This window comes from Lissotriton vulgaris, unplaced genomic scaffold (genome assembly GCF_964263255.1).
Source record: "Lissotriton vulgaris unplaced genomic scaffold, aLisVul1.2 SCAFFOLD_683, whole genome shotgun sequence".
NCBI lineage: Eukaryota > Metazoa > Chordata > Amphibia > Caudata > Salamandridae > Lissotriton > Lissotriton vulgaris.
The window spans coordinates 213,096-240,338 of NW_028251994.1; the positions used below are offsets into that span (position 1 = coordinate 213,096).

Here is a 27,243-nt window from a genome sequence, read left to right on the forward strand (position 1 = left end):
AGATGGCACATTTTATTCCCTTACCCAAGGTGCCTACTGCGAGGGAGATGGCATTAGTCTTCATGTCATCAATAGTTAGACTCCATGGGTTACCATCTGCGATTGTGTCGGACAGGGGAGCACAGTTTGTGTCTCATTTCTGGACGGAATTGTGTTCGGTGTTGAAGATAGAGATAAGGTTGTCATCAGCCTATCATCCGCAATCAGATGGTCAGACTGAACGGACGAACCAGACCATGGAGCAATACTTGAGGTGTCTGGTCACGTCCTTGTCCTGTGATTGGAGGGTGGCTCTTCCCATTGCGGAGTTTGCGTATAATAACAGCTTGCATTCCGCCTTGGGTATGACTCCTTTTTTTTGTTCATTGGGTTATCACCCCAGGGCGTTAGCCATCCAGCCTACGGGGCGTGTGCCAGCCATAGACGATGTATGTAGGTCCCTGGGTGGGATATGGGACAGAGCACGAGAACAGTTACAGGCCTCCAAAGAGTCTATGAAGGTTCAGGCAGACAAACACAGAGTTCCCGCTCCTTTATATAAGGTAGGGGATCAGGTGTGGCTAGCTTCGCGCAATCTTAGGTTGCAGGGCTCTCGTAAACTGCAGCCTCGGTTTGTGGGACCATTCGCCATACAGCAAGTGATTAATCCCGTGGCCATGAAGCTAGTCTTGCCCAATGAATACAAGGTCCATCCTGTGTTTCATACATCACTGTTGAAGCCCTATGTTCCATCAACACAGGTTTTGCCACCTCCCCCTCCTTTGTTAGTCGATGGGGAAGAGGAGTTCGAGGTTCAGACAATTTTGGATTCCCGGCGTAGGAGAGGTCGTCTCTTCTACCTGGTGGATTGGAAGGGTTATGCACCTGAGGATCGGACCTGGGAACCAGCTGGTAGCGTACACGCTCCTCGGCTGGTTCGAGCGTTCCATAGACAGCATCCCTCTAAACCCCGTCCGGTAGGGAGGGCCTTTGGGGGGGGATACTGTTAGGAACCAGGGCCAGTCTGTCCTCCATGGCCATGCTCCACCATCACATGATCAGCACTTGGGGAATATAAGCACCGCCCTCCTTTCAGTCAGTGCTTGGTATCTTTAATTTTGGGTTCCAGGTGCTGGGTTGTTGTTCCTGAGCTATAGCTTTGTCTGGGGTTCACGGGCTCGTGTTCCCTGGTTGATTGGATCCCGTTTTTTGTGGAGCTTCGTTTTTCTAGTCCTTCCCCCCCCTCCCTCCCCGTTTTACGTTATTTAGCCTTTGTTTCATTTTCCTTGTTTGGCTCCTGGCTCCTTTGAGCTCGTAGATTTCTGGCTTTTGTCTGCAGAGCCGAGGTAAACCGGGGCTCCGGTTCACTCGGCAACAAGCTGAAGCAGAAGCGTGTGTTCGCGCTAGAAGAAACTCTTACCAGTGCCTTCGGTATCTACACGGAAGCAGTATTCTTGGTTTCCGCATTTTGTGTAGGCAATCCGCCTCTTTGTGTGCCGCTTGGGCGTTTTCTGCCGCGCTGGACAGAGCTGCAGACGCTGCCGATCCCGGAGGAGTGAAACGTAGTTGTTGGAGACTTTTATCTATTGGTGTACGGAAAGACGCTTATGGACAGTAGTTTGGGGGTTTTTTATGCCTATGAACCTGGCTTTTTCCCCCTAGAATCCCTGATTAGCGCACTTGATTCCAGAGAGCAGATTCCCTTTCATAAACCCCTTCTGGAATTGGAACCTCCCATCCACTTTGGAGTTTCCCTCTCCTTGCTGCAGAAACCTCCGAAAGCAGTTCCTGTATCATTCACAAGTAAGGAGATTGTGGGTTGTGTATGGTGGAGTGTGGTTATGAGACAGGGTGGAAAGGGAGGGTACAGAGAGAAATAGGAGAAATACTGATTCTGTGTATCTTGTATTTCTAGATACAGAGGCGTGATACGGAGGTTGGATATCGTAGTCCATTCCAGCTTGGGGGTGAAGCTTTTTTGACGTCCCTTCCCCTTGAATTCCTTTCCGGCCCCCTATCCTAGACTCGAGTGTCTTCTTATGTTATTATATTACATGAGTCGCATTAGAGTCGGGGTAGTGGGTTGGGCATACGTCGTTCCTGCAGTGTCTGGGCCGGTGGAAACCAACAGAATTCACAAACTTTAATGGGATTTTCATCACCAGGAACTAAGTACAATCCCATTTTGGCCAGGTCCTTACACCGGACAATATCTTTCCCTTTTACAGCTACATAGATCTTTGTAACAATAGACCTTTTAAGAACTTGCAAATTTCCCAAGAAAAATCCCAACATATCTATATCTTTTTCTCCGAAGGCTTTCGGGTTTACGTCCGATTGAGTCAAATTCACATTTCTCCCCCACTTTTCGTAGAAGGTAGTATCTCGTAGAATAGTGATAGGCGACCCAGAGTCTGCCATTACATGAACCTCAATGTCATCAATAGAAGCATCACATAAAGGACCCCTGATAAAGGTTGAACTCTCATCTGCTTCCACCATCAATAAAAGATTGTCAAAATACCCCGAACAATCTTCAACATCCACACAGTTAACCTTAGGAGGTTTCTTTTGGAATCTACAAACTTTCTGAAAATGGCCCACTTTCTTACAACCAGTGCAGCGTTTATTAATGGCCGGGCAACCTTTAAAGTTCCCCATGTGAAATTTAGATCCACATCTGAAACAGAAACCCTGCTTAGATTGATTTTGGTTTGGCTTGCTCACCCATTTTTCCTTTCCACCAACAGCATACAGACTCTCATCCTCCATTTCTTCAGAAACAAAATTCACTTTAGGAGAGGAATCTACCATCATTGCCTTTGTGGAAATTATAGATCTTTCTATACTAAGGCTAAGATCTATGACTTCCGATAAAGAGGGGTTTTTGCAACTGAGAATCCTCTCTTTAACCTTAGAGGAAGCACAATTAAAAACAAATTGATCCCGAATATAGTTGTCAAGAAGGGGACCAAAATCCCAAGTGATTGCTAAGACTCTTAACGCAGAAATATATTCATCAATTTTCTCATCTTCTTTTTGCTTCCTTTTATAAAATTTGTGTCTCTCTAACATAATGTTGGGTGACTCCTCAAATTGTTTTTTAAGCCTTGCATTGGCTTCAATATAGACATTCCATTGTCTATCACCTGACTGACCAGAAGGAGGAGGAATAGGCACTAAACTGTTAAAAATGCGTTGAGCAGCCAAACCGCCAAATAATAAAGCAAATTTGCGAGGCGGAGAATATTCCGCAGCATCAATAGCTACAATATGGTTTTCGAATAAACCAAACCATTCAGACCATAATAAAACAGTTTTTCCAGGTTTTTCTAAAAATGGGGGAGGCTGTTTGACTTCCTTCACAGCAGACATCTTCAAATAAAGAAATATTCAGAGCACAACAAAAGGCTTTAAAACTAATACATTTGTGGTACTGGGTTCCCAAGGCCTACATGCTCCGCAGAAATACCCACTTACACCAAAAGAACTGTTGGCACGGAAACTGAAAAGTACAAAAGACAAGTTTATTAAGACCCCATGGGGTGGTGGTACATTCCTACAGCACCCTTCGGCAATGCAAGAAGTATCACACCAAACGTTGGTGTGAGTCCTTCTTTTATACACTTTACAGGTAATAAAAAGTTTAGGCGGTACAAGATTACAGAGTTTATGTACATATATGGTCATTTTTGGAACACAGCCAACTCATGGGAGGGGTTACAACTCCACTGGTCAGTTTGGCGGAACATTCCTGAGGGGTGACTGGTCAGTTAGGACTGCGCATGTACAGGCTTGACCGTTACTAAAAATAGCCTGTTGCTGGGCAAACCCGAGTGGTCAGCGGCATGGATAAAGGACTAAAGGCCATGCTGACCACGAGGCCGCTCATTCCCTAAAATGGCTGCCATACATACAAAATGGTGTTTTCGAGTAAGGCCAAGTTAAGGGAAATAACGTGTAGCAAAGCTAAGCGCTAACCCAGCCATTGTCAAATTACGACAGACGACCCTTTTAGCGTTTAGCTGAAGCTACCTCATAGTGGACGTAGTCGGGATTCTCATCTTCGATATCAATTAACATTATTTGAGCTACTTCTTTATGAAGCATCAATTCATTTTGGGCAAAAGCTCGTCTAGAAGGAATACAAGCTGATAAACACATAGAACATAAGGCAGGGCCACATTGAATACATAAACATATAAAGAATAGCATCCCAACTATAATACATAAAATTGTCAACAGCTTCCAACCCCAAGTGCTAAGTATTGACCAGAACCCCCCCGAGAGCGTCCAAGTACCATTGTCCGGATGTATGTCAGCAGCTATTTTGTGAAGTTTGGAAATTGCATCATAAACAGATGGCGAATTATCTGGCACGTAAACGCAGCAGCTACTTCCGATGATTCTACATGCCCCCCCCCCTCGATCAGCTAGAACCACATCACGAACCATGCGATTCTGGAGCGTAACGATTCTAGAAATTTGAAGTTCTTCCGTTATATTCCCTAGTGCAATAGCAGTGTCATTAGCTACAGCCTCGACAACACGAGTCAGTCGTTGTATTTTCCGACTGTTCAAAGCAGCCCCCACAAAAGAGAACAATCCCAAATTAAAGTCTACATATTGTTGTAAAGCAGTATCGGTCTGGTCAATATCGTCCAAAACCACAGTACGTTTAACTCGATTTAGCACAAAATCATGGTAGAGCACATAGTCATTGTGATACATTGGTGGGGCAATGAATACAGGGGGCAATACAAAAGATACATAGCATGTACCTAACCATCCTAAAGGGAGCTGATGATAGCCTTTAGTACCACAGATAAAGTATGTATTTCGGGACGCCACAAATGATATGCCATTCGGACTGTCAAATGTAAGTGTGGTGTTACATTCACTTTTTCCAACCGGGATTGTACCTTTATTACGTATACAGAGATCTGCCTTGGTATTTATAACATTAATAACATGTGAACTAGACATATTAATGTTTCTTTGATTGCTGTAAATTCGGGGTGCAGACACATTATCGGGGCGGTACTCTTCCCATTCAAATCGAGTACCCTCAGCTCGTGGATAACCATCCCGGTCATGATAACATATTTTGTTTAAACGGAAAAGCAACCCCCCTTTCGTTTGCTATCGTAAGGTGAATAAAAGAGTATACCAGGCATTACAGGATCCATTATGAGAAAACGGAAGTGGGATAAGCGGTGTGCCTCCTTTCTTTTGATGTCCAGGCAACATCCCACATACCCAACAGTTAGAAGTGTTTGTCATATTATGAGTATGATGCAGAATTTGAATGAAGCTGTTGTTCAAATAAGTCTGTCGGTGCCGCTCTTCATGGTAGGGTAAGGTGAAGTGAAAATGTTCAGATGGAGCCGGGGTAGTCAGCAACAAATGTTCTCGTACAGGCACCACGAGTTCTACTACCCAGGCTACCACTGCTATCACCACAATTGAGTAACCAACCAGTCTCGCACACAACAAAAAAAATCTTCTTCCTTTCTTGGCCGCAGATCGTAGCGCTGTCGTCCAGAAACAGTGTGGTCCGGGAAGGCTCCCTCAGATTCGGCCGATGTCACAGCTGGGCTCTTTTCTTTATCCAAGATCTCTTTGTAATCGGACAACACAGTAGGATTCACCAGGTCCGGAGAGACGCGACGGCAGTGAGTTGAATGCACCCACCGCTTTCTGTTAGTCACTCGCACAGCCGTTCGAGTCGCCAAGAGGACCTGCTCGGGGCCACGCCACCTCGGTTCCAAGCTGTTCGCCCTCTCAAACGATTTCACCATCACATAGTCCCCGGGACGGAGACTATGTGCCTCTCCAATGGAATTGTCAGGGAGCGCTTCTCGAACCTGTTGATGAATAGAAAGCAAATCATTTGTTAATCGTGCCAAATAATCGTTCATCATTATACAAGGCACATCATGTAACAATCGCGGCTTAGGAACTCCCCATATATTCATAGGCCTTCCAAACACCACTTCATACGGTGTGAGGCCAGTTCGAGAGTGGGGCACTGATCTAAGAGAGAGTAATGCTAGCGGCAAGGCGTCCGGCCACTTCAATGACGTGGACGCCACAATCTTAGCCAGTTTTAGTTTCAACGTAGCATTGTACCACTCGACAAGACCTGCTGACTGAGGGTGAAACACAGCATGAAACTTCTGCTGGATCCCCAGTCCCTTTAGCACATACTCCACAATTTTTCCAACAAAATGAGGACCATTATCGCTCCACAAAAATTTGCAAACTCCAAAGCGAGGGAAGTACTCTTTGAGCAGAACCTTTGCTGTTGTCAAAGCTGTATTATCTTTCGTGGGGAAGGCCTCAACCCATTTGCTAAAGGCACACACCACCACTAAGACATACTTAAGGTTATTGCAACGCTCAAGCTGGATGTAATCCATTTGAAGTACCTCAAATGGTGCAGAAGGTGGAACGAAACCTCCTTTCGGAGTATGCGTCCCTTTTGCAGGATTGTGCTGTAAACATATCAGACAAGTCTGCACTACTCTCTTAGCAGTATTGGCAATCTCAGGATGCTCCCAAACTCGTGTTAACAATCGAGTAATTGCAAGAGTCCCCACATGTGCCAATCCATGTGTCATCTGGACCATCGCCTGCAAGTAAGCTGCAGGCAATTTCCATCTCTCCATGTCCTTACTCCTCCAACAACCCTCGTCATCCAGTACCCCTTCCGCTGCCCATGTTACAAGTTCTGCTTCAGTCGCTGATTTTTGGATGTCTAGTATCTCTGCTCTTGCATCATGCCATCGCTCGGCCTGCGACTTTGCTACATACATGGGGGAGTCATTTCGAGACATAGCTGTTTGTCTTGCTATACTGTCTGCAAAGGCATTGCCTTGTCCCACTTTATCAGTGACCTTTTTATGTGCACTGCATTTTATTATCGCTACTTTCTTTGGGCAAAGCAACGCGTTTAGAAGATCACGCACTAGTTCTCCGTGCATAATGTGTACTCCATGAGAAGTCAAAAACCCACGCTCTCTCCAGAGTAAGCCAAAGTCATGCGCTACTCCGAAGGCGTACCGGCTGTCTGTGTAGATATTCACACATAGGCCAGCACTCAGTTCACAGGCTCTTGTCAAGGCTATCAGCTCTGCTGCTTGGGCCGATTTCTGAGGTATTCGTGCCGTTTCCACCACTGTCTTAAGTGTCGTGATCGCATATGCTGCGGAAGTCGTGCCATCTGGCAGCCTCAAACATGATCCATCAACCCACAGTTCCCCATCCACATCTAGAAGTGGCATATCCTGTAAGTCGACACGACCCTTTGTTTGTTCCTCAGTCAGGAAAACACAATCATGATGTTTTTCTTCCTGGCCCTCCTCGAGCGGATAAGGCAATAAAGTGGCAGGGTTCAGGGTGGCGCATCTTTTCAATGTAATATGTGGTGCCAGAAGTGTGAGTTCATATCCTGTTAAACGTGCGCTCGTAAGATACTGAGTCTTTGTTTGATTTAACAGGGCATCTACTGCATGGGGAACTAACACCAACAATTTGTGCGATAAAACTATTCCCTCACTCTGTCATATAGCTACTGCTGTCGCTGCAACTGCTCGAAAACACCCAGGTAACCCTCGTGCTACAGGATCAAGAATAGCTGAGAAGTACGCGCATGGCCTCTGCTTGTCCCCGTGTGCTTGCACTAACACTGATAACGCGCACCCATCTTTCTCGTGCACATACAATGTAAAAATCTTTGTGTAATCTGGTGTACCTAACACGGGTGCAGAGCAAAGGGCCTGTCTCAATTGTTCAAAAGCATTCTGACATTCATCTGTCCATTCAAGGGGCATTGGTGTAGTTTTGGACAGTAACGCTAACAAAGATTTTATAATGTGTGAAAACCCCATGATCCACTGTCTACAAAAGGACGTTAGTCCTATGAAGGCGCGTACATCTCTCTGAGTGCGGGGAACTGGCGTATCTAAAATCGCTTGAATTCGATCTGATGTTAATGCACGCCCCTCCTTAGACAAAAGATGACCGAGGTAGGTCACCTTGGGTCTACAGTATTGTAACTTTTTCTTAGAGACTTTATGGTTGTTCTGAGCCAAAAAGGACAGCAAGGCAAGTGTACTCTCCTCACATTGTGCATAAGTGTCTGCAGCCAACAGGAGGTCGTCAACATACTGTATAAGGGCTACTCCGGAATGCAGTTCAAAAGAATCAAGCTGTCGTTTTAAAGCCTGGCTATAGATGCTAGGGCTCTCTGTGTAACCTTGAGGAACACGACAAAATCTATACGATTTATTATTTAACGTAAAGCCAAATAGATATCTGCTGTCGGGATGAATGGGAATGGAAAAGAATGCATTTTTGAGGTCAATGACAGAGAAGGTCGTCGCTGTTGGAGGGACCAATGTAAGCAATGTCGTGATATCAGACACCACTGGGTATTGTGGAATGACAATTTTGTTAATTTCTCTCAAATCAATAATAAATCGATAGACTTTGTCGTCAGTGTCTTTCTTAAGGATCGGAAGAATAGGGCTATTACAGACATTGTAAGGAACTTCCTCCACTACCCCTGCAACTATCAAATCCTGAACGATGTGCGTCAGGGCAACCTCACCTTCTCTGGATATCTTATACTGTGGTACACGTGGCAAAGATACTCCCTCCTTGACAGTAATTCGAATAGGTGGAATAAGCATCTGTCCCACATCCGTATCCGAGGTCGCCCACAACGTATGAGGGAGAGAGGCTAATGCTTCAATTTCCTTCATTGTACAAAATCTGTCTGAATCGGGGTAGTTATCGTTCAAAATAACCCGCACTCCTTCAGGAGCGCAGCGTATCGTTGCTCGAAAATATTTGAGCAAATCAATGCCCATAATGTTATCTGGAGTGTGAGGCGACAACAAAAATGGACAAAAGCTGAAAAATTTGTCAATGCAAAGTGCAAGAGGTTGTGATAATGGGCTAGGAGAGGGTGTGCCATCAAACCCTATACATGTTATCGTTTCGCCAGACAGGGGAGCCCTTGGAACCAAGTTTTTAGACAAAGCACTACGAGTAGCTCCTGTGTCAACTAAAAACTGATCAGTAGAACCCAAAATGCCCGCTGATACATATGGACCTCTTTGATCTACTGGCACTTCAACTGATTCCGTACCCCATCCTACGCAGTCCTATGCATGTACATAATCCTGATGCTCCACATTTTCACCCTCCGAAATCTGATATTGATGTCGTCTATCAAAAGTATTTCGTTCATCCTGACCACGGCCCCCCGTTTCAAACCTACCACGATCACTTCCGCCACCTCTCGCTCCTGAATAATTATTCCTCGACCTTCCACCTCCTCGACCACGCTGACTACGCTGCTCACGAAGTACCGGACAATCTTCAGCCCAATGCCCAAACTCTTTACAATATGCACATTGATCCTCCGCTATGTCAGTACGACCGTACGACACACTATTCCCTCCTCGCCGACCTCTATCACTCCCTCTAGATTGCGCACCGCGAACTTGCGCCAACATCACCTTCGTTTTCAATTCCTTCGTTTTCTTATCTGCACTTTCTTTAGCCTCTACTTCCTGCCGTTCATAATACTGAGCCATAGTTAACAAAGACGCAGGGGTCGCCGTGGTCCAGGAACTTTCACTCGCTTTTAACCGCTTCGCAATCTCCGGTAGGAGATTAGCCACGTACTTATCAACGAACAGATGCCTACCCGTATCATCTGTTAACGATTGACCACTGTAATCATGAAACGCTTCTTCGAAGCCTGTAAAGAAATCTGATACCGATTCATCTAACTTTTGTTTGCACGAAGCTAGCATAGTCCAATCGATCTTTTTAGAAGGAACAAGCGTTTTGAGTTTAGGTAAAATAGCCGCTGGGAGCTCTAAAATCAAATCACATGGTTTACATGCAGGCTCCCTGTCTAAGTCAGCCTGGTTTATTTCTTTCCAAGTTCCCCCAAGCATCGCTTGATCATTAGTTTTACGAATCGACCTCCACATGTCAGGCGGAAGAATTAACCCAAAAAAGAGATCCATATCAACAAGAGTCATAACACAAGAGGAGATGGCCCCCTCCACCCCTTCATAGAATGCGGCTGGATTTTTACGAAGATCCGGTAAGGAGTTTTTTAGCGCCATAACATCTGCTCTATTCCAAGGCGTATACACCCAATTATATATAAAGTACCCCTTCGCATCCTTCGACGTTTTATCGTCATCTGTACCATCCCCCTTAGGGGGAACATACAAAGGCGCAGCTTCACGCATAGGCATAACATGCACATCAGAATTCTTATCTGAACCCCGGAGAGAACACTCGTTGGACTGCTCTGTTGGTACCGGCACGGACTCCTTATCTTTTTTCCTTTCTTCCCGCAACCTGGACGCCTCATCCCGTAGCTGGATCAGTTGTTTGAAAAAGGTATCGACATCTGAAAGAACAAATAAACCTTTATCCAAATTCTCGCGATGAACCGACACTACCTTAGGTTCTAAAGTCTCTGAATTTTTACGAAATCGAGTAACAACTTCATCGGCAAAAGTATTAAAAAAACACATCAATTCTCGTTCTGTCCATTTACTCCTTTCGGTTACAACATCTGACACAGTGATATGATTTAAATTCAGTTTTCTAGCACAACTACGCAGTTCCGCGGATCTCTCCGCAGATAACCTGACACTAGACTTATCCGCCTTATCCGACTTATCCTGTTCTTCATCACCAGAATCTTCAGTCGGAGCCGTAGGAGGAACGTACGGTGGCGGAGATCGATCTAATAACGAAAAATCATCAATTTCATTATTAAGGACAGGATAAAGCGGTCGTCGAATAGGAAATTGACCGGTCGTTTGCAAATTACGTTCCCGTGCCTCCCTCTCTTTCTTTTCCTGCGCCTCCTTTTCCTCAAGCTGTAAAGCTTTGTCTCGAGCAGCCTTGCGCTGCTCTTTGTCCGCCAAGGCAACTTCACGCTTCATACGTTCACGTACCGCTTTCTCCCACATTCGCACACAATAAAACATATCCTGTCTAGACCTGCGCTGAAACAAACATTGCTCCACAAACTGAACCTTTCACAAATCAAACGACCCATGTAGTGGCCATTGTAACTCGGGATCAGTTCTAGTGTATTTATGCCATAATTTACTGTACAGTATAGGGGAAAGGCCAAATTTGACATACATCTCACGGTTTGGAGTTCCTTCTGGGGGAGCCGGCTGAGATTCCGCTAACCTAATTGTGGTACCATTTCCAAGACAGCACATCCCTCGGAGTGTGCTTAAAACAGGCATGTTCAAAAAGTACCACGAAAGCGTGATACCATAAAAAATGGCACTTGCAGTACTTCACACAAATGTGCCGCTCAGAGTACAAACAAAATTAGAGAAACATCTCTACATGCCTGCCTATGTGGAGTGCACTACACATATATTCAAAGTTCACAAAGTCACAATGTTAGCTAACTCAAATCGTAGTCACAATCATAGAACTTCAGTAAGCGTCCGTAGACTACCTTACCGATCACAAATCTTACCCAATCTCAAATATCCAGATTCCAACTGCCAAGGTCTTTAATCGAATCAGCCAAACGGGCACTGTACAGCAATGCAGACGATTAGGATCTCAGTCGGGGACCGGCGCCACCTGGAAGGTCAGATCAGAAGGAAAGGAAGAAAACACCATGGGTGCCAAGACTCGGGTCACTCAGTGGCAGCGTACGCGTCCATGGCGAGTTTCCAATCCTTCGTCACGACCTCTCCTTCGGGCATCCGAGTCGCCGATGAGTCCCTTCGTGGTCGCCAATTCGTGGTACTGGGTTCCCAAGGCCTACATGCTCCGCAGAAATACCCACTTACACCAAAAGAACTGTTGGCACGGAAACTGAAAAGTACAAAAGACAAGTTTATTAAGACCCCATGGGGTGGTGGTACATTCCTACCCCACCCTTCGGCAATGCAAGAAGTATCATACCGAACGTTGGCGTGAGTCCTTCTTTTATACACTTTACAGGTAATAAAAAGTTTAGGCGGTACAAGATTACAGAGTTTATGTACATATATGGTCATTTTTGGAACACAGCCAACTCATGGGAGGGGTTACAACTCCACTGGTCAGTTTGGCGGAACATTCCTGAGGGGTGACTGGTCAGTTAGGACTGCGCATGTACAGGCTTGACCGTTACTAAAAATAGCCTGTTGCTGGGCAAACCCGAGTGGTCAGCGGCATGGATAAAGGACTAAAGGCCATGCTGACCACGAGGCCGCTCATTCCCTAAAATGGCTGCCATACATACAAAATGGTGTTTTCGAGTAAGGCCAAGTTAAGGGAAATAACGTGTAGCAAAGCTAAGCGCTAACCCAGCCATTGTCAAATTACGACACTGTTACACTCTAAATTATCACTGAAAGAATTAACAACTGACACTTTGAAGAAAAATTCCAAATATTCCCTTAAAACAGACTAAAATTACTGTAAAAGGTGTGCGAATCACCGGAAAATAGATCGCACCAGGTTCCTTTAAAGATGAATTGACCCTCTGTTTGCCGAATAGATCTTTGACGAAGGTGAAAGAGTTCGAAGAAATTCGAAGTCTCTTTGAGTAGAGAAGCACTTCAACACTTCACCAAAATGGCCGCCAGAGCGTATGATGTGACACGTCAAACGTTGTACGTTCCCACTATGCAGTGTGGCAGGCCAAGTCCAAGGAACGCTGCAGAGATGAAGGCTCCAACACAGTGCGGCGAAGTTCCACAGTTCCAACGTGGAATACCAGGAAAAGTTTACCGACAAAATGTAGGTGCGTGCAGGTTGTTGAAACGAATAACGAAATCAAGTTTGTAGTGAAACAGAAAACCCATTGAAGCTTGAAACACCAAAATTCCGGTCGAAAGTCACTGTAAAGCCGATACTCTGTCGGAACAGCTTTGGGAAATAGTATCGCTTGACTCTCCGTTTCAGAGGAAAATAAAAACAGCAAGAAAAACAAAATGTTCGAAAATAAATAAAATGTTTCCTTCCACGGAAATTTCTAAATAGATTTTCACGGCAATCCTGAAAAGAGCGGCAGACACCATCCAAATGAGCCACTCACGGTGCAGGAAGAAATCACCAACAAATTAGAAAAATTCTCCTTATTGCGTGGGTCGGTGGTTGTAACAAATCCCATCCTCGTCGCCAATATGTAGAAGACCGTATGGTCTTAGGAAAACCAAGAGAGACGAAGTAGGTAAAGCTGGTAAGTTTAATCCAGAGGTTACAACCACAGGAGGAGCGCCTCATCAGCCCGAAGTCCGATAAGCAACTGACAAAGCCTATCGAACTCCTGACTGCAGAAGGCTCCTGGCAATCAAAGGAATACATTCTTCAAATGACGTTAATACATTCTTAACATGACGTGAGTAAACCTGCCTAAGAAACAGAATTACAATACCACTACAGGCACACACTACAATTTCCACAGGGATAGTGACCCATGATGTTTGGTAGGCCCCATTCATTCAATACAGTGCTTTTGTTATCCTGTTCCCTTAATCTGGGGTGAGTGGTTACAAGTGTGTCTTTTAGACTCCTCGCCCTCTTGAAGGAGAATAGAGGTTTCTCCCAATGTAGATTCCCTGTCTGGAGTATCCCCCAGTGCTTGTTGATAGAATGTGTCACCAGGTTAGAGACCGTACTATATGTAGTCACACTTATTAGTAGTATGTCTTTTGCTGTAGTTGGTTTTTCTTCTAGAAGGGGTTCCCGAGGTTGGTTCCTCACACGTTTCTGGCAAGTGTCTAGTATTCTTTTTGGGTATCCTCTCTCAGATAACTTCGTAGTGAGATCAGCTGCTTGGGCTCGATAGTTGGAGGTTTTTCTGCAGTTACGTCTCAATCTGAGGTACCGTTCATAGGGGAGATTCTCCCTCAATGTCCTAGGATGAAAACTCTTAAACCTAAGGAGATTATTCTTGGTGGTTGGTTTGTGATGTGTTCTTGTCTCCAGCCTGCCATCTTCCTTAGTAATTATGATGTCTAAAAACACCATGTTATTGGGGTCCATTGAGTGGGTAAACCTCAGGTATCTGTCACAGGTTTTGATCCTTGTTATTAATTCCATTAGGTTGTTACTAATGGCAAGGACAGCATCAATGTATCTCTTCCAATACACAATGTGTGAAGAGAAAGGGTTGGCATCACCTATTATTTACTTCTTTTAAAAATCGAAGACGTAAAGCCCTGCCACACTCGGGGCGAACGTGCTTCCCATGGAAGTTCCCCCGGTTTTGAGGTACAGGTTTTCCTCAAATTCAAAGTAGTTCCTTTTTAAGGCCAAAGAGGCACACTCCAGAATGAAATGTTTGGGTGTTTTATACGTCCACTCTGTCTCGTTTAGAGCTTTTCTTGGTACTTCCAAAGTGTCATCCTGTGGAAGACTGATATAAAGGCTCTCAATAACAAAGCTAACCAGAATTGTTGTCTCAACTACAGTGATATCCTTTAAGAGATTGAATAAACTCTTGGTGTTTTGTACGTAGGTTTCGGTGTTCTGTATCAGGTTTTTAAGAAAAAAATCACGAAATCGTAATAGGGGCTCGAGAAGGGACCCGATTCCAGATACAATTGGTCTGCCAGGTAGAGGATTTTTGTTTTTGTGCATTTTGGGCAATGTATAGAAATACAGGACCTTCTCTTCACAAGTTGTGAGAAAGTCTGCTTCCTGTTTTGATAAATACCTGCTGGCCTCAGCAGAGTCCACCAGGGATTTTATTTATTTTTTCAATCCCTGTGTGGGATTGATTGTCAAGGGGACATCATTTCTCCTGTTAGTAGATGGTGGCATTCTGTTTGGTAGGCTACCTTGTCCTGCACTACCACACCTCGCCCTTTATCAGCCTGTTTTATGACAATGCTGTCACAACTACTCAGATTTTCCAGAGCCAAATTCTCTTCCTTGCTCATATTGAAGAACGGTTGTTTTGCCTCCATTTTCTCAATGTCGCTCTAGACGGCTTGCTCAAATGTCATTACCTCCACAGGAATTGTGTTGGGTGGTGGTATGAATGTGGATTTCAAGCGCAAGCCCGTCTCACGTTGGTCAGAGATGTTCGCCATGTCACTTTGTTTTTCAAAAAAGCATTCAGCTTTAGCTTTCGAAAGAAACCGGCCAGTTCACAATGGAGACTCAATATATCCAGTCTAGTCGTTGGGACAAAACCTAGCCCTTTGTTAAGGACCTTTTCCTCTGAAGTAGTGAGCGGTCTGGAAGATAGATTGGTGACTAAGCCCTGCTGTTGGTTGTCCCTGCCTCTGGGTCTCGTGTGTTGCTCCTCGTGTAGACCGGGGCAGAAGGGGAAGGGGCAGAAGAAAGGGACACAACCAAGTACACTGGGTGGAGGAGGACCCAGTGGGAAGCTACACGAGGAGAAAACACGAGACCCACAAGCGGAGACAAGCAACAGCAGGGCATAGTCACCAATCTGTCTTCCAGACCCCTCACTACTACAGAGGCAAAGGTCCTTAATAAAGGGCTAGGTTTTGCCCCAATGACTAGACTGGATAAATTTGGTCTATATTGTGAACTGGCCGGTTTCTTTCGGAAGCTAAAGGTGAAGGCTTTTTTTGAAAAACAAAATGACATGGCGAACACCTCTGACCAATGTGAGACGGGCTTGTGCTTGAAATCCACATTTACACCACCACACCACACAATTCCTGTGGAGGTAATGACATTTGAGCAAGCCGTCTACAACGACATTGAGAAAACAGAGGCAAAACAACCGTTCTTCAATATGAGCAAGGAAGTGAATTTGGCTTTGGAAAATCTGAGGAGTTGTGACAGCATTGTCATAAATGAGGCTGATAAAGGGGGAGGTGTGGTAGTGCAGGACAAGGTAGCCTATCAAACAGAATGCCACTGTCTACTAACAGATAGGAGAAATTACAACCAATCCCACACAGGAATTGAAAAAAGACATAAAATCCCTGGTGGACTCTGCTGAGGTCAACAGGTATATATCAAAACAGGAAGCAGACTATCTCACGACCTGTGAAGAGAAAGTCCCGTATTTCTATACATTGTCCAAAATGCGCAAAAATAAAAACCCTCCACCTAGCAGACCAATTGTGTCTGGAATCGGGTCCCTTCTCGAACCCCTATCACAATTTCGTGATTTTTTTCTGAAAAACCTGGTACAGAACACAAAAACCTACTTACAAGATACCAAGAGTTTACTCAATCTCCTAAGGGATATCACTGTGGATGAGACAACGATTCTGGTTAGCTTTGATATTGAGACCCTTTATACCAGTCTTCCACAGGATGACACTTTGGAAGTTCTAAGAAAAGCTCTCAACGAGATAGAGTGGATGCATAAAACACCTAAACTTTTCATTCTGGAGTGTGCCTCTTTGGCCTTAAAAAGGAACTACTTTGAATTTGAGGGAAACCTGTACCTCCAAATCGGGGGGACTTCCATGGGAAGCACATTCGCACTGAGTGTGGCAGGGCTTTATGTCTTCGATTTTGAAAAGAAGTACATAATAGGCGATACCAACCCTTTCTCTTCACACATTGTGTTTTGGAAGAGATACATTGATGATGTCCTTGCCATTTGGCAAGGACCTAGTAACATCCTAATGGAATTCATCACATGGATCAACACTTTTGACAGAAACCTGAGGTTTACCCACTCAATGGACCCCAACACCATGGTGTATTTTAGACATCACAATTACTAAGGAAGATGGCAGGCTGGAGACAAGAACACATCACAAATCAACTGCCAAGAATAATCTCCTTAAGTTTAAGAGTTTTCATCCTAGGGCATTGAGGGAGAATCTCCACTATGGACAGTACCTCAGATTGAGCCATAACTGCAGCAAAACCTTCGACTATTGAGCCCAAGCAGCTGATCTCACTACAAAGTTATCTGAGAGAGGATACCCAAAAGGAATACTAGACACTTGCCAGGAACGTGCGGGGAACCATCCTCGGGAAGCCCTTGTAGAACAAAAATAAACTACAGCAAAAGACATATCACTAACATGTGTGACTACATATAGTACGGTCTCCAACCTGGTGACACGTTCTATCAACAAGCACTGGGGAATCTACATTGGGAGAAACCTCTATTCTCCTTCAAGAGAACGAGGAGTCTAAAAGAAACACTTGTTACCACCTTCCCCAGATTAAGGGAACAAGAAAACACAAGCACTGTACTGAATGCACGTGGCCTACCAAACATCATGGGCCACTATCCCTGTGGAAATTGTAGCGTGTGCCATCTAACAACTGCAACCAAAACACTAAACTTGGAACCTGGAAAGGTCTGGACACAAAGGACACACACTAACTGCAACAGTATGAACGTTGTCTATCTCATAACATGCCCCTATGACCTACAATATGTAGGTATGACTGGAAGGAAAGTAAAACAAAGGATATGTGAATATCACAGCACAATCAGTGCAAAAAAGTGACCATTAAACTCACTGAGCATTTCCTCCAGAAAAAACACACTACAAATGACATGAGATGGACAAAAATAGAACTAGTCAAGACCAAAGAACATACTCAACAGCGTTTATTTGAGAAAGAACAATGCTGGGTTTACAGACTGTCTACACTTAAGAATGGATTAAATGACAGTATTCCGTGGAATTCTCTAAAACAGAGATAATATGTTAATATTGCTCGCCTCTATGTTTAAGCAATCTCCATGCACTGTTATGTCACTTATGAGTAGTCATAAGAAGTCTTTCTTCTACCCTTACTTGTAGGGAGACTCCAACTTGAGCCCATACACTCCCACGACAATGTATTAACGAGACTGACATGTCTCTGACATTTTTAAAAAACACTGTAGCAGATGGATACACCGTTCTTTTTCATTTCTGTAGTTTTGGAGGTTCCAAGTTGTTTCCTCCGCGTTGTATGATACAATTGACCCATTCATGGCCACGCCCAACTGACGTCATCACGCAACTATGTTACGACGTCACGCTTCGGGTTTCAGGAAGTGCACAGATTACAGTCCGGCTTAAAAATTGCATTGAGATACACTGCGGGATCACCGGGTCTCCGTGCAGGGTGTCTCCCTAGGTAGGAAGGCAGGCGGTATGGTTTGATGAATGACGTGAGTATTAACCTAATGCGGGTGGGTTCTGCTTGACCATAGGCTCTGTGACAAGGTATGTGATAAAAATCGCAATGCTACTTTGTTTTATGCCAACAGTGGGTGACTACAACCCGCGCGCTTCCACGGTTTCCATGAGGCAAGACGGAAGCTATTCTCCAGTAAGCTTGATTCTTGCTTTTCCTCCTACATGTCTGTTTGTCTGTTCACATTAACACAAGTACAGTAGTACGAGTTGTGCACGTGTATATTTTTATAGCTTCAGCGTAAAATATGCTCCCTTTTAGGTGAGCATTGTGACACCCACTTTGGAAAATGCTTATTGTGGGTATGATACTACGAATAAGGGTGGATTTGCACTCTGGTTTGTTTCCAATAAACTACTGTTGTTACAAAAACCACTGTTACACAAACTCACAGTGCACAAATTGTACGATGTCCATGGTGTGTGTGGAAAAATTACACATACCATGTTATAAGTCTTACCATACAGATACGAATGAAAAGAATGAACTGACCATTACACAGTAATAACATAATCTGTGTGTGATTGTTTATTTGTCTTCTAGAATTTATTATCCTTTCACAGAAGTCTGAAAGGTTGTCATTCCGGAAGTACACAGCAAGGTTCATGTGTGACCCAGAGACGGGTGCAACTTAGCGTGTGCATACCGCTCGGGTCCTTACATAGGTCCTGAAGAAAACCTAGTAATATCCATGAAAGGTTGAAAAATGTAGACCACCACTTTTCAATTTTTATAGATACCTTAGGTCAATCTAACCTGTTTAGGTATCACACCTTGTTTTTAATCTTGTCTTATAGCTTAATATTAAACTTTTGGGAGAACAATAAAGACATTTTTAACTCACTCTTACATTCACTTGCACTTTAGTTGCGTAAAAAACCTGCTCCGCTGTAATCAGGCGTTGAAGCACACCCGGGTAGTATTCGGCTACTCAGGTGGGACCCCAATGATGAAGCATGTCACCAACTAGGATGGTGAGTGAGGGGTCTTCTTAAAAAGGAACAATTTTTCCTTTTTTTCCCCTCCTTCACGTATCTTGTTGTTTTCTTTTCACGTCAGGGTATACACCTTCATTTGTTTATTGTATTTATCTCAAGGGGACTGGGAGTGTTCCCTACTGAACCTCTGCTTCTCTCTATTTGTTGAAAATGGTATAGATTTTCAGCCATGAAAGTTCATAAGGAAATTGTACACAAATGTAACAGGTACCTAATTGGGCAAAAGAAGGAAAACCTGGTCACTGCCTGCTCTGTTTAGTGGTTTGTCCTTAATGTTTGGGCCTAAACTCGGAAAGAAACAGGAGTATTTAGAGACGTTGATGGAATGGGCAATTCATTGAGGTCTCCAGTCCAATTTGCAAGGTTTCTGTGGGGAAAAGCGTTATTTTCAGTGAGCATTCTTCCATGTGCAGAGTGCCTTGGAGTCCTGTGGGAGAAGCATGTAAGCAGCATTTCACTGTTAATCCCTTTGAAGGTGTGAAAATTCGTAATAGGTGGCGCCGGCAATTCAGAACCTGCATGCAACACCCGTTTTGGGTGGTTTACTGGTTGGCTTAGAATTTTGAATGGATTTCGGAAGAACATCTGTGGCATCCATTTCCAAAATACAAACTATGTATAAATATACTGTTGTTTTTACATTACTGTATAGGTGATGCATAAAGGGTAATGCGTTTGATCCTATGATGTCATTAGTATTACACTGCAGTTCACTGGGTGCTTAGTAAAAGTGTACCTCACATTCATAACATGGATTTATGCGTGCCAACATGTATAGATATATTGTGCATACTCTCTAGTTATTTCTCTCTATTGGTCTGTTTGTTCTAATGATTTAAAACCAAGTTGATCATAAAGTTATAGAATGGAGTTGGGGTTCAAAAGTTAGTTGGTGAATAGTGTCATACAAACATTCCTTGTCTCTTTGGTGAACATAGAGAAATACTTGAAGGGTTTATGAAGAGGTTTGATGCTAAGTTCAATCAGCTGGTCGGAAACTAAATTGCTATATGTTGGCTATTGCTTTCCAAATTGAAGGATCTTATGTTTATAAATTACCTTGTAATTTCAAGTGGTACAAGAAGTTAATAAATTTTTTTTGCATGTCTTTTGTTTCAATAATAGGGTTCCCCGTGCTGCTTTCAAGACATTCTTCGGACATGTTGAATACACTTAAAGGATCTTTGAGGCCAAGGCTTTTCAGAGGAAACAAAGAATGTAGACGGATCACCCAAACAAAAGAAATCAGCACTTCGTCAAGGAAAAACACAGTTATGCCAGCTTGGGTAATAGACCAATATGGCAATAATGACGTTCTCCGATTCAATAAAAATACAATGTTCCCAATTATTAAGTATCCAAATGAAGTGGTCGTAAAAGTCCATGCTGCAAGTTTAAACCCCCTAGATGTCAACATGAGAAGTAAGTTTTTACCTTTATGAATGCCTGTAACATTAACAGTAATGCACAGTATGACTTGTAGTCTGTACTTTGTGGACTGAAAATTCATTGGAAAAAGCCGTGGTGAAGGCAGGCCTCAAAAAGTCATATAAATGTTGCTAGACCTGCAGGCAGAGTAACTTGAATAATTACTAAGCCTAACTGTAATCTACTCGACCCGTACACTGGTCTCAAAGTGTGTGATCCTTGGTAAATATTTCATTTTACAGAGTCACCCTTTCTTCATTCTCACATATGAGTGTACCATTAACTATTTGAGTTCATCATTTCTGCTGTGAAAAAGAAAAAAAATTGTGTTTGATTAAATAGACTAAACATTTTCTCCATGTGTAATAAGAATCTAGCCCACTTATAGGGTACACATGATCCCTGCTGTGCCTCCCAGTTTACTAATAGCATTGCCATCAGGGCAGGGGCAGGAGTGTTTCTCAGTTCATTATTAAACACTTACTTTTAATAAATATATCACTAAAGCATGATGTGGTAATGCAGTGTCAATTACAGACAGTAAATTTCCAAGAAATCGCAAAAAAACTTCCCACTACCTTGCAGCTTTACTGATAAAGCTTTTTAGTGTATTAACAATAATCTGAGAAAATTGGGTTTCAGAAACATATTTATCATTTGCACATCACCAAGTAAAGTGTTGTGATTTCTTTTTAATCCTATTAAAATATATTTTTTATCACACAGAAGTACAAAAATGGGCTTTTACAACTACTGAAATAGATTTTGAAATGTTTGTACAGTTGACTTATTAGCTATTTAAATGTGTGTTAAGAAAATTCTGATACCCTATAGCCTTTCATTTCACACTTCATACAGCAAGCCAGGCAGTTCACTTTACAAATTCCTGGAACTCTGCAGTCAGAGAAGGAAATGTTATTGCACACTGACTTCTGACCTCTGTCTCTGAACATAGAGAAAATGTGACAAGATAAAAACAAGATTTAAAGGCATCTTTATTGCGCCTTCACTTTCTGACTGAACAGAACACCTTTTCTATGTCAACGTGCCATAACAGGTGAGTAGGTCCTAAATATAGCTCGACCTGATAAAATCTGACTCGCCATATCGATTTTTCACGGCCTATGAAGGTAAAGGGAAACCATGACTAGGCTTTCCTGCATGCGCCGTGTATTTACCACATGCTTGATGGAGATTCTGAGAAGGAATTAGCTGATGAGTATTTTAGGAAGCAGAAGGAAGAGAAATGCATTCACTGTAGGTCTTTTTTTAGCGTAATTAATTGTGAAAGGAAAAAACCTAGGTGTGAAAAAGAGTAGTGAGATAAGAATATAATCAATGCAGTAATCACCTCTACCCTTGATATTTGTCTTCCCGATTGGTATTTTATTTCAGCAATGAACACCAGGTTTCTTTGTTAACAATATTCTTTAAGCTAAGACTATTAGAACAGCATTTCTTTGGAGACAGTCTTTTTTCTTTGACACATCGTTAATAGCATTCTTGAAGCAAGTGCACCTTTTGTGTGTGCCCCCTACTGATTTTTCACCTTTTTATAGGACTTGTTTTTTCAGTGTGCCATGTGATCCTGACATTCAGAGCCACAGTATGTGTGCTTCGTCCACAAAACTATACTTTAAAATTGGCTGCACCTACTTGGTTTATTGATTTAACTTTGAAGTAAGGCCATGGTACATTGCATTAGAAATTTCAACTGTGGCATGGAAGTTAAATGTTGTATGCAACTGTGGGTACTTACACCAGCAACATATATGTTGCGAATGTAATGCACCTGAAAATTCTATTTTGCTGTGGCTAAACAACAGTTAAAAGCAATTCAGTTTCACATGATAAAGACAAATACTTTGCCATGTAGGAACAAAACACTTTTACATATTAGCTAATTAACCCCTAACTGTGCCTTGCATACTTCAAAGCTGGTTGCTTAAAACATAAAAGTGGGGCATGGTAGATTGAAAGGAAATGTATGTCACATAGTTGAACGGTTGCAAAAAGCTATGTGTCAGTGCGTAGGTAAAGCTACATTAGCTTCATTTTCAGTGAGCAGATCTGATCATTAATTAAAGCCTCATTCTTAAAACTTTTCCTGGGATAATGCTAGCACTTCCAATGAAAGTTATTTTTCATTTATTATTTAAAAAAATCTAAATCAGCAGAGAAAGTAATGTTTTGATAAAGATAGTGAAACACTAACAATAACTGGTTTGTTCACTAGCACTGATCCAGAGACTGAATACACATTCCAGACAGACTGTTAACGACTCTCCTCCTAAAGGTCAATGGGCTTCCTTCTTGTAATAGGAAGGCTGGATTGGTATCAACACTGGTCACTTTTCAGGCTTTGTCTTGTGGGCGGGAGAAAGGAGTAGTTAACAACACAGTGAGCAGTTTTCGCATTGCTTCCTTCTGAATTGGAGACCCTGAATGGGGATCTCAGAAACATGAAAACATTCATGCCCAGAGCCACCTTAGGCCTTCTGTTTGTGCTCCCTGCTGGAGGAAACACCATTACAGTATTTACCAAAATGAAGAAACCTAATCTCCATATGTGAGTGGCAAGAGGAAAGTAAAAGACTACTGCAGCTAGATGAAAGCTAGGGCCATTTCGGATGATGGACTCTGGGAAGGTTTACGTAAACTGAGAGAGAAAGTGCTAAAAAAAGAAGGATAGGTTTTGGCAAAAAAAGCAAAGGGACATAGGGAATTCTTCAATCACTGACTAGTACACATGAGAAGTCTGGCATCACACCTGCAACTCTTCCAAAATTCCTGTACCGGAGAATAAATATTGAAAGAAAGAAGACTCTGCATGACTGCTGGAAATAAGAAGAGTTCCTGACTCATGCTGGTACTCGGGGACTATAATTGCTCTACAAGGGTCAAGTGGTCGGCCTTTGGTTGCTACTCGAGGGACACGAAAGGCAGAAGGACTCCTTGATTTGAAGAAGGTGCAGCTGATCAGTTTGGACTGGATCCTGAGAGAGCAAAGGCTGGAGAGAGGCTTGATACCCAGAAACTTTCCCTCCGCTTGGGGGCTCTTGGTGTGATCAAAAGGAACCTTCTCTGCAATAAGAACGTTTTGAGATGTGGTCGCTTTTTCACCTCTGGAGAACAGAGAGAAAGTACTGAAGCTTCCCTAGGGAAGGTGCTCCCTTGGTGTATAGGAAATCCAGGTTTGTCATGCTCAGAGCTTTTTGCTTTGAACAAAAAGGCTTCTGCTGGACCTCTGAGTGAAGGTATTTGGCTTCATGGAGCCTTTCCATGCTACATGCATTGAGGATTTTGAGAACTAAAATAATAACTTAGAGCAATGGTAAATATTTGGACCTGGGCAAGGCGGCAAAGTGACATCTGTGGTTACAAAATCTTGGTTTGTCTACATCGGCGCTTTTGGCGCACAAATTAGAGGCTACAGAAAGAGCTGAACATCAAAATACCTGACTTCTGTGGATCATTGGCAGCTTTAGCATCTTGCGGTGACCCATTGGTGGGAACTGAAACAAAAAGTTGCGTCCCAAATTAAAAAGTTAGATCAGGGTAGCAAATTTGGTTTTCCTGACACCTACTGCACCATATTTGGCCTGAAATCACCCCTGGGTCCTGGTGAACTGCGATCTGTTATTTTCAATTACTAGTGTGAGTTTCCTTGGTGCTTTTTCCCTTTAACACCGTAAAAATCCATAATGTCTCTTCCCTTGATCTGATTGTGTCATGTTTGTGTCATCTTCATGATTAAATCGTTCCATTTTTTAAATTTGTTTGAGAATTTTACTGTCTTGTTTTATCAACTTTATTTCTGATGGTACTGCATGAACTTCACACACTGGGGTACTGCCTGCTGCTTATGCCTTTTTCTATCAGTCGTTGAACAGTGATTCTCTTAAACCTTGTTCTGACCTAACCATATTATGATTATTTTCCCTGTATGGAAACCACCTTCCCAATTCTAGAACTCAATTTCTGACAAGAACAATGTTGGCGTCTTTGCTAAGAAATATGCTCACAAATTGTTCCTTTCACGGACGGCACACAAAGTTGACTGCCATTGATCAAATTGCTTTGGACATCTCTTGTAAACATTTGAATAGATTTAGATTACTTTGAAATATCTATGGCTGAACAAACAATAGTAGGGTTCTTCCAACTGTGAGGACATTTATTCCATCTCTCTGGAGCCCATGCTTTCGAGTTCTTGTCCTCATGACTATTTTAGAAGATTATTCAACAGTGAAATTCTCTCTCTCTCCAGAAAAAAAGTTGTTCTGTGGCTGACATTTCTCACCTTGATTTGATAAGGAATTAAGGGTTAAAATCATTAAGTACCTTGCACATTAATTATAACTGACATTTTCCTGGCAAACTAAAAGTTGATTTACATGTTACAAACAAGGAATCAGGCCAGTATTAAAATATGGTCAACTTTGTTGCTATCCTGGTAGACTACAAAAGAACCAATTACACCGTCTTCCTATGATTCCATCACATATCTCTAAGTTGTCACCACCTTTAACAAAATTTGATTGATAGAGGAAAGCAATTATTGTGCTGGCAAAGTATTATAGCCAAAGGGCTTCAGCAATCATTAATTCTCTTTATTTTTCATGATATGTCAGTAACTTTAAAATGAAATAAATGTCTTAATGGAGCACCAAGAATGATAGAATCGATATGCTGACCTGGGAAAAATTCGCTTTATTCTCTCTATTATCAGTCTAGCCTCTATTATATCTATGGTCAGTTTATGTTCCATTCATATATAAAGTGTAATAAAGACAACAAAGAACTTATTTGAACCTTTTGTTTAGAAATGTCCAGATGAGATTTACAATTAACAGCAACATTTTAAAGATGTCTCGTTTCCAGAACACTGATTTCTGATATCTAAATTATTCTTATTACAATACTAGACTTACATTGTTTGCAAAGATAAAGAACAGCATTGTTAGGATGCCTGAAAGACCTAATAATAGTAGCATGATTATGCATAATTTATGCCATCTGATGCAGAGTGAGAACTTGATTAAGAACTGTGACTCTGCATTGCATCAACTGTTTTGGAAAAATAGCAACTCGGATGATAAGTCTGTCATTGAGGTCATGTCTTCTTATGTAAAGTTCACAGAAGAAGATATGATTGAGATTTACTAAAGGTATTCTGCTCAGCTGGCCTAACAATTCTTTTTTTCATTAAATATAAATCATAATGATCTTTGGAGAATAGGTATAAAAGCATAGTTAGATAACAGATAATATGTATGGTTTGAAGCTGCAAATCTGAGGTTGTAACATTACATCACACAATTTCCCTTTGTCGCAGACTGTAATCAAACTGGAACCTAATGATTAAATTGCCCTTTATCTTAGACAGTAATCAAACTGGAATCTAATAACTAAGTTACGTCTCCAACCTTGAAGCACTTAAAGCAGCAGACATTTTGAGTTTATCACACAGCAATGATTACAGAATGAAATATCCACCTATAACTTACTGGGCATAATATAGTCACATCCCTCCAAAGGTCCCAGTCCCACCAGGCCCACTTCCATTGATGAAATTTAGACTTCTTATTGCTCTATTCATGTGACGGATGAGCCCTTGGAACTTGGTTCTTTGTGTGTTTATATTATTGATTCTAAATGGAGAACTTTTTCTTTCCCATACTTTTCTCAACAGACAAAGTTTCATAAGTGAGGAATCTTCCATGAATATCTCTTTACTTTACTTCAGGGTTATTCCCTATCCTACCTCTACTTGTATCATGACTAATAGCAACACAAACCGGTAATATGACTAAACCTTCCTGCATTTGTTTGTTCATTCATTTACTCACACCTATGATATCCTAAACGTACTTTTTGTAACATTCCCTTCTCTTTACCCTCAATTTCTGCTTCTGTCCCTCTTTCTCCTAGTTTTCTATCATTGTCATTGCTCATGGCAACAATTGTGTTTATGATGAGCTCTGAATGAACCAATCCCGGTTTAAGGTATACCTTGTATGATCTACTATAATCAGTATGAACTTCTTGTTATTTGCTGCATCCGAATGTCAGGAGCCTCATTGACAACTCTGTAGCTGTTTAGGGTCAATAGCGACTGATATAGACCCAGACCCTTTTCTTTTGTTTCTCTCTGTTTATTTTAGAATGTTCTACCTTCAGTGAGTGGAATGTTTTTAAAAGCTTGATGGACCATCCGCCCCAGGCTGTAACAGTTCTTAAAAGGCCCTCCCTCTTCCTCCTCATAGGCTCATGGGCTCATATCTATAACTTGTTCAGGGTCTTTAACAGTTGGTATAGCCCTAAGCACCTTACTGTAATGTTGTACTATGCTTTTTTTCATTCTACAATTACTGAAGCGTCCACCACTATTTTCAGGCTTCCTTCTTTTATGAGGTATATGCACTGCTGAATTTATGTTATGTTTGTATATACTATATATTTGAGTTTCAATGTATTACTGCTCTCCTGTGTTCTGTTTACAAATATGAAAATAGTAAAACACATTGAACTTGAAAGACCTGCTTGTATTTGCCACTCTCTCTTAATCAAGCAGTCAAATAAATAGTGCTAATAGTGTACTCATACCACAAAAAACTAAATGATAAATAAAAAAATGTGCTTGCCAACAAGTTGCATTTTTTATAAGCTTTCTAGTAACAAC

The 27,243-nt window shown here is 42.3% G+C and overlaps 1 protein-coding gene across 1 annotated transcript in view; it reads left to right on the forward strand.

Moving 5' to 3' along the window:
• RTN4IP1 (reticulon 4 interacting protein 1) overlaps window positions 1–27,243 on the forward strand; it is a 316,827-nt gene that overhangs the window by 12,752 nt on the left and 276,832 nt on the right. The window contains exon 2 of the mRNA XM_086950968.1: window positions 20,256–20,552. Within this exon, the coding sequence (XP_086807094.1) occupies window positions 20,256–20,552 (297 nt within the window). The remainder of the gene's footprint in view (window positions 1–20,255; window positions 20,553–27,243) is intronic.